Raw genomic sequence first — 8,995 nt, 5'->3', positions numbered from 1 at the left:
ATGCAAGATACTAAAGTAGTTTCAAATTTGTGATAAAAGCGTTATATGGGGTGTATTTGAATGTAATATCCACTTAAGAGTAGCTTTATCAAACATTTTTACTTGTACTTGAGTAGTATTTTGAAGTAGCATAACTCTTACTCTCACTACTATGGGCAAATTTAGGCTAAATTATCAGATACCTTCCTATATTTATTATTTTATTGCAGAGATTTCAATTTTTTACCACCAAACTCACACCAATCCACCCTCATAGCTATACTTTTTTATGTTTTTATTTTCAGAATTTTGATTATTTTCTGAATTTGCATCAAAGGTGCACTATGTAACTTTTTGACTGGGGGTCCGTCACTTGCTTGTTTCTATGGAGATGTCATTGCTCTGCCTGGAATGTTCCACAGTATGGCATTAAAGTGCTCTAGCTTACATTTATTCAAGTACAGGTGGTTTTATAGCTCAAAAATACCTAGAAAAACAGCCATTCTGACTGAGCGGAGTCGCGCCTCCACAGAGCTGATTTGGTCTCCATGACAATAGAAAGGTTTAATGCCATACTGTGAAACATTCCAGACAAATTCCAGTAACATATCTATAGAGAAAAGTATTCAAAAAGCCCTCCACCAGAGTTACAAAGTTACACAATGCACCTTAAAATTTTACTTTACTTTAATATTATACTTTTATAGCACTTTTTATAGCATTGCGTCCAATTAAAATGCTTTTATGTTACACAGACAGACTTTCTATCCTGACTCAGAGTTCAACCACATGTAATAGGCACACCCAACCCTCCCTCTTATGTAAACTTCTCACAATGTTTGATTAGAAATGAAGCAGGACCTCATAAGAATAAACCGTATATCAGTTGGAGCCACTATTAAAGCTGCACCATGTAAAGTTTCAGGTTGAGAGTCTGGCACCTGCTCGTTTCCACAGAGACAGGGCTGAGCGCATGTAAAATTGGATTGAGTTGGTCAATCCAAACAGGTCAAATACATACCGGTAGTTTGGTGTGGTGTATGTAACAAAAGAGCTTAATTGTGGCCACACCCGTGATTTCTACCACATTACTCATCAACGTTTAAAAATATCTTTACACATTTCCTCCTCGCAACTTCAAAACACAAACCAGAGTTTTTCAAGTTCACAATAATTTATTTGAAATATACAGTGCATTTCTTGTATTAATTATTTTTACATTACAAATATGACACACTGAAGCACTTTTAATATTCACATCTGTTTTTAAAAGCTGCACCATTTTACACGTCACTCAAAACAATGGGAGTTTTTTGCTGTGAGACTCAGTGGTTAAACAGGAGTTACATGTAAAGCCTACACTTTAATATTCAATACTTTTTTTAGGGATGGTCCATATATACGAGTTATTATTGGTATCGACAATCCAGATATTGAAATCACCCAATGTTGCTTTTGCTTATTTTAAACAAAAAGGTTCATTTGTCTACTTTATAACAACCTAACATCAGTTGTGGGCCTTGCTATAGATTTGAAAAGATTGTGAAATTGTGAAGACAGATATTATCGTCTGAAATAATCCATATTTTACCATCCCTAAAGATTTTGACAATATTTGAAACACTTTGTAATGACTACACATTTAATTCACTATGAACAAAGTTAACAAGTTTAATTATTCATGCTTAATAACTACTTAACTAAGAGGTTAGGAGTTTAGGTGTTCATGAAGTAGTTACTAAGTCTGAATCTATTTGTTCATCATGAATTAAAGCTACCATCCATGAGTTTGATTTATTTTCACCAGTAGATGTCGGTCGGCCAGTCTAATAACAGATGGCAGCTTTAAGTCTGTTGTCATAAGATTATTAAGGTGTAGTTATAATGAATTGTTACCAGTTTTATGTTGTATTTCAGAACATTCAGATAAAGTTTAAGCTACAGTAACTGGTCCTCGTAGAGCAGTGCATTTGATTCAAACCCGTCAAAGCAAACAACAGAAAATAAAAAAAAACATATTTAAACACATTTGAACTCATGTGAATGTCTTTGATGGAGGAGCTGGACACAGACAGTGACTAACCCCACCAGTGCAGCAGAAGCGTTTCCGCACACTGAGCATCTGAAGTCGAGTTTGTGCAGAAAGGATTCTGTTAGACTGATGGGGGCACAGTGGAGACTGAAGGGGGCGCTGTAGCACCGGGTGGAGGTTTTACTTCTGCATGTTCTTGACGGCCTGCAGCTCCTCTATGGGCTTCCACTGTTGGTTTATGGTGATCAGCTACAAGAGAAACATGACACAGATGTAAGAACGTGACAAATATAAACTAGAAAACAAGAAAAGGTGCAGTTAAAAGTGTCTATGTTTATATTTTACACACAAAAATCTGATTATTATCTGATTTATGGTGTTATCGAACTATACAAATGTCTGATTATGTCTGATTTATTTCTCATTGTTCAAACCTGTGCAAGAAAATTTTGCAAAAAGGCAACCTGATGTGGTAATGGCACAAATTATTTTAAATTATTTGTACTTTATCTTCCAACTAAAACAGTTACTCTAAAATCCATTCATTAACTGACACATGTCCTCAGATGATTTCTCTTGTGCTGTAAACACACCGTAATCATCTGGTTTATCAGATTACTCCAGTTATCTGATTTTTACTGCCCATATCCAGTGAACAAGATGGTCCAATCATAATTCTCCCTTTCTCTTTGTGAGATCAAAGATTGCAAGACGTCTCTTGCCAGTCTTAACCCACTTTCCACTCTTACTGCTGCAAACTTTTTCTGTCCAATACAACTAACGAAACCAAATATCCAACAACAAAAACAAAACAATATGTGACCTACTTTTAAAGGCTGCACCATATGTCCAAACTCAAAAATATAATCGGGCAATGATGATATAAATGTTCCTTCTTGTCGTATTTCTTCAACAGAGATAATCAAATGTGAATATAGAAGACATTTCCATTTCACTTAGCCAATAAAGAAACACATATTTATTCATCTTGAAGGCATTTGCTGAACTTTAATCTGTTATAAGGTGCAGGTGGTGACACTGAACCACGGCCTGGTTTTATTAGTGTACTGTATGTATACTGTAAACAAATATATAATAATCCTGTCAAACTAATCCCTGCGGCTCATCCTGTTGAAACGAAGCAACACACGCCTCACCTGGACTTTAATGTGTCTTATCAGATGGAAGCTGTGATATGTAAAACTTAGTACTTTATACAGTGTAAATAAAAGGATACCAACAGCAAAATACACTAGGAAGGACTACAGTCGGGATAACGATATCCAAATCTCATGGTACAGTATTTATTACGATATTTTGTAGAGGCTATCAGAACTGTGAATATGTTACTTTTTCCTCTTAAAATGCCTTGACAAGACTTAATCCAAAGAACTAAGATTTAAAAGTGCTTAGAACTGTTATTACTTCATGTAGTCTGCACTGAAACGGAGCAAAGGATCATGGTCTATGTAGTTCCCTCTGTTTTTTAAGCTATCGCTGCACCATAATTATTCATTTAAGCAAAGAGACTTGTCCACGATATTATTGTGAGATGTGTGTGATGATATTTCTGTTATTGTTACATGCCTAGATAACAGTAGATGTGTTTCCAAAACTGCAACAAACAGATTATTGCAGTTAATATTTGTAAATGTAATTTAGAGCAGTGGAAACAAGCAAATAGCAAGTGCATCTTTAACTTGTATATTTTAAAATAAAAATAGGGCTCTCGGTCTGAAATTGGATCAGTTAAAAATAGTAAGCCACATTTAACATGTTTTAAGGAAGATCATTTTGGGTCAGGTATGAGGGGAAAGTAGCACACCGTGTTAATTTCACACTCCAAAAACTTGAACTAAATTTAGTTAACTTATTTTTAGTAACTTCAAGTCAATGTCGTTGAAATGTGTCTTTTTGCACCTGAAATTAAGAGAAGATAAGAGAAAAATCAAGATAAATATATTAAAAAATAGACTTAAATTTAACACAATGTGGTGCAAATATAATGAAATACAATAAGATATGGGGCAATAGCATTTTTATACAACTGTTATTATGGACAGCAGAATAAAACAGAATGAATAACTGCAGACGGAAACTTGCTATTTAGCTCTAATGTGGAACATCTCTGTTTTTATGATTGTAGCAGCCAAAAATTGTCCTACGCAAGGTCTGCTATGGCTGCAGTGTGTGTGGTGTCTCAGACGCATGTCTTCCATAAAAAGAGTCCAAATACTGTGTTCCTCAATATTTATTGGCCTACCTTAGCCATCCAAACATACACAGAATCAGCTCTCGCTCACAATGACGACGGTCAAAAGACTGTATACCTTCACGGTGCAACACCTGTGTGCACATTTTCCTCCCCTTTTATAGGGCAGGTACTTGCATAAATTACAAATAGCGCCTCACAGTGGCGGGAGGTACAGACATAATAATAAGGCTCCAACAATGATCTTTAAGTATCTGCACATTGTCCCTTTAAATAAAGACTAAACTAAACTAATAGAAGGTAAAGTGACTTCAGGTAAAGTGAAATACAACACTTTACTCATATTAAGTTAAATATGTTATAGAATTTAAGACATTTTAAATTATTTGTCGAGTGCATTGTCAATTTAACAACTATCATCTGTCCACTGCTATGTAATAAAGTCACAGGCATTCACAATTAACGCTCATGAGGTAAGTTTTTCCATTGCTTTGCTCTTGTTGTTACTCTTCTTATTGTTGCCACGTGGGCAAGAGAAGCAGAGTGGGGTCAAACTGGGACATACTCTACATACCTGTGCAGTGTTTATCACAATCTAGGATTGTTTTGAGCTGGGTTAATTAAATAAATTTTAATTAACTGTGGTACCAGTGGTGTAAATTTGTAGTGGTTGACATCAAGAAGACAGTCTAAAGTCAACATCTAATTAAAACAGTAACAACATAAGGATTAATCACAGGAAGCATTAAGTTATACTGTATAGCTCTCGAGTTGCCTTAGTAACTGAAAAATAATCTGCATTTCTATCTTGTGACTGTTCCTCTAATAACAGGAAAATAACAACTAAAAAACACATGAAAGTGATGTTGAGTAATGTAAAATCTGTCGCTTTAAGGTGACAGTAACCCGAGCCGGTGGAGCGGCCCATTCATTTGCCTGATGTCACTAACAGACAGAGTAATTGGGATAAGTGCTTCTCCACAGTGACTCTGCAGGTTTGGCTGCCTCCATCACAAAAGGGTTTACAGTCCAGGAAATAAAACTGGTGATGTGGTTTTTCAACGCACATTTATTCTTGTGCGATTTATGTTTCCATTAGAGTAGCAAATGGAAAGCGTGTTATTACAATCTCTGCAAGTGCTTTTTTTTTTTTTACTTTTTGTATAAGAAGAAACTAAATCCATACTGTCTTACAGATTTAGAGATTATTATTTTGAAGAATTTTAGATAATGGTTGCACAGGTATATATTTGTAAAAACTAGTATCCCATGGTTACAGTAATGTGCACTTTATTTTTCTTGTAGGACAGCAGAGATTAGGTTTGTAAATAAAACCATTCAGACACAAGCAGAACATGCAAACTCCACAAACACATCCTAACCTGAGCATGAAGCCTTCACTTTGAGAGACAGAACTGCTTATGCACACTGCCACTGTAGCTCTATCACATGTTAAACATAATTATTGATACTTTGCAGTGACATCACGTTGGGAGTGTTCTGCATGTATGCCTATGGCGGAATGTTCAGCGGTTACCATGGAGGGACAATTCGCGCATTACCAAGCACTGCAAAATAAGTATTTAAAATGATCTAAAAACTCATTTCCAGTTCATGGTCCTGTTTTAAAAAAAGTTGAGCGTGACAAAACTGAAAAAACGTTTCCTAATGCAAGTTACTATGTGACTGTATTTTTATGTGTGAGAGACTCGTTTAACAGCACAAGTCATCTCACGTGCCGTCAGCTCTTTTCTGTTCTTATTGTGTTAAAACAGCTCAGATTTAAGTCTTAATTTGACGAACAGAGCAGTGCCTCCAGTTTGTTTCACCCCGCAGGAAATATCGATGACATCAGCTACAAAAGATAAATTGTAGATCACGTTTTTTTCTTTTTTCTTTCATGCATTCCTAATTTTAAGTCTATTTAAGCAGCACTCCAACCCCTGCAGCGTCGACTTCCTGATGCAGCTCGTTGCTCATTAACTCTAAACACTCTGTTATGATGCAGAAACACGCACCTGTCTCACTGAAGGAGCAACAGAAAAACTGCCACCTGTTTGTAGGAAGCCTCTTTACCAAAAACTCAATTAATTCTGTCAGCTGTGTGACAATAAAATAATGCTAAAACAGAGAAATGCCATACAGGTGATTTAAATGAAAATGTAAGTCTGTATTTACCTTTTGTGGCTTGCTTGGGTCCACTCTTTCCCAGGGCTCGGGATTACCGGTCTTATTGATGCTAAAAATAACACCACAACACACGGTCCATCAACAAATGTAGTTTAGACAGAAATATATGATGATGTGAAATGATTTGCCTGTCGCACGCACAAACAGGAAATGCATTTTTGATCCAATATTACCGCCACACGTTGCACATAAAAGGTGCATTATGTAACCTTTCTGAAGGAGCATCGGCCATCTCTTTGTCTCCATGGAGATGTTATTGCTTTGCCTGAAATGTGTCACAGCACGGCATAAATACAACTATCAAATCACAATACAAATGCATCTTTTTGAGCAATTGTGGAACATTTTAGGTAAAGTAATAACATCACCATGGAGACAAGAAGTTGTTGGACCAGAAAAGTTACAGAGAGCACCTTTAACACAGAAAACAGTGACAAATCTAATGGCGAGATTAAGTCTGGTTGAATTTTTGATGACTCACACGACATCGGTTTTGGTGAAGAGGAAGTACAAGGACGCAGTGGTGGCTCCTGTTGCAGCAAAAGCCATGAAGCCAATCAAAGGAATCAGCTAAAACACAGGAAACAAACACATTTTATTGTGACTGCAATAAAAATATTACGCATTTCTTTTGTTTGTCTGTTTGTTTTTTTTACTCTGGATGATGAGTCTGCAATAAAGAGCCATAAATCGAATTCGGGTGAACAGAATTTCAAACTCAGAAACTGGGACACTCTTGTTTTTTGGTGGTTGGTAATAATAAAACAGTGAAATGAGTGCGTGATTAAGAATTGTTCTTCAATCCCATTCACAACAAACATGTGAATCAGTATAGTCACATTTTCTTCGTGTTTTGGTCATTTTTAAGCAGCTTTTCTGTATTTTATATAAACAATATTACAATTTATGTCTCTCTTTACTGTCGCCAGGTATCAGATTGGTCATTAATAGGGACAGCTGGAACATTTCTTGTATAAAACTGGGACAAATCACTGGTTTTGGATAAATCTGCTGGGACAGGGGGAAACAGGGCTCAAAATTGGGACTGTCCAGGGTAAATAAGGACATCTGGCCACCTTATATCCAATTCAAGTGAAAAATAAATGCACTAATTAATTAAATACTCATGAGAATATATACGGGTATCGAAAACATAGCACTGTTGCCATGGCAATGACCAATTCAAAACAAAACTTTATCGCTTGAACGTGCCAAACCAAGCCAAAACGTCAATCATAACAGCAAAATAGGAAGCTAAACTCATGAGCAGCCAAAATAAATGTTGCATAACTATTAAAACTTGTATAAATAGCAAAAGTGATGGAAAATAAACCATAAATAAATCAAATATGACACAGACAGCTAACTAAAAATATAAAAACGTTAGCGGACGTTTACGTTACACCTGTTTGCACGCAAAGTTAAAAAACGCAGGTCCATGTAGTGAAATGTCAAAGAAATCCTAATAAAAGCAATATAATTAATAATAAGAAAGGAAATAAATGAAAACAAGGTAGATTAAGATAAAAAAAAAAAAAAAAAAAAAAGTTGAAATAGCTAGCTTAATTATAGTTAATTAGAGTTAATGATAATTTGCGTTCATTCAAGTAACGTTAGGTTAAAAAATAAAATGTAATGTGAATAAAACTGTTAATTAAAGCTTAAATTAAGTAAGTATTAATAAATCAATGGTAATATAACATACTCATTTGAGAATAAGTAAATAAATGTACTATAAAACTACAATGAGTCAGCAGATGAACAGCCCATACCTCCTTCTTCTTCTTCAAAATCTGCACAAATCCTCTCATTTTTTTCCTTATTGATTAACAGCAGCGCCTTAGAATCAAAAGATATCCAGAATTATCATCCAGTATTGAAGTTTTTAGTGGTTTTCAGTGCAGGTGCGTGTCCCTGGCTGCTCTCACCTGTGTCCTGTGTGAAGTTGTGGTGTTGTTTTAAATGAGCATCCCTCTCTCTCTCTCGGGTTTGTTCAGAAAGTCAAAGGGAGGACGAGGTGAGACGCACGTACTCTGCTTCCTCCTCTCAATCGCACCCATCACATTCACACAAACTATTCAAAGGAGGATCAATACATTTTTATAGCAAATCACGCCCCCTGCTGGACACCGTGGGCTATTGAAGGTGTAAACAAGGACATGCAGGGTTGGTGTCTTGGGAGTCTAGACACCATCCCTGCATGTCCTTGTTTCACTCTAGACCAGACATGGGAGTTTTACAGCTCCCAGGCCACATACAGCTCATTTTTATTGTTTTACCTCATGCATGGAGTAAAACTGCAATGCTTTTATTAATTAATTAATTTTTTTGTATGACAACCTATTTTTTTCATTGCTTAATAGGGATGCAGCGATATCCAAATCTCTCGGTACGATATTATCACGATAAATAATTGTAGATAGGACACTTTTTTGCTTTTAATATACCATGACACGATTTTGGTGTGAATTATTTCTGTCACAATCCCAAGAATTCAAGTAAAAAATATATTTATTCATGTTGTCTGCGTTGAAATGAATCATGGGATATGTAGTTCCTGATATTTATAAGATGTTGCTTCT

At 35.8% G+C, this 8,995-nt stretch overlaps 1 protein-coding gene across 1 annotated transcript; it reads right to left on the bottom strand.

Annotated features, from left to right (window-relative positions):
- Window positions 1-1,134: 1,134 nt before the first annotated feature.
- On the bottom strand, window positions 1,135-8,477 carry cunh15orf48 (chromosome unknown C15orf48 homolog). The gene is made up of 5 exons (XM_055154754.1): window positions 8,342-8,477; window positions 8,186-8,252; window positions 6,895-6,983; window positions 6,402-6,462; window positions 1,135-2,260 (listed from the first exon to the last, which is right to left on the bottom strand). The coding sequence occupies exons 2-5, from the start codon at window positions 8,222-8,224 to the stop codon at window positions 2,192-2,194; spliced, it is 258 nt and encodes an 85-aa protein (XP_055010729.1). The 5' UTR covers window positions 8,225-8,252; window positions 8,342-8,477; the 3' UTR covers window positions 1,135-2,191.
- Window positions 8,478-8,995: the final 518 nt, after the last annotated feature.

The sequence above is a fragment of the Boleophthalmus pectinirostris genome, unplaced genomic scaffold, assembly GCF_026225935.1.
Source record: "Boleophthalmus pectinirostris isolate CB_2022bp ecotype Guang Dong unplaced genomic scaffold, ASM2622593v1 HiC_scaffold_19, whole genome shotgun sequence".
Lineage (NCBI taxonomy): Eukaryota > Metazoa > Chordata > Actinopteri > Gobiiformes > Gobiidae > Boleophthalmus > Boleophthalmus pectinirostris.
Note: the sequence above shows the minus strand (reverse complement) of the source record. Positions and strands in the feature narration are given on the sequence as shown.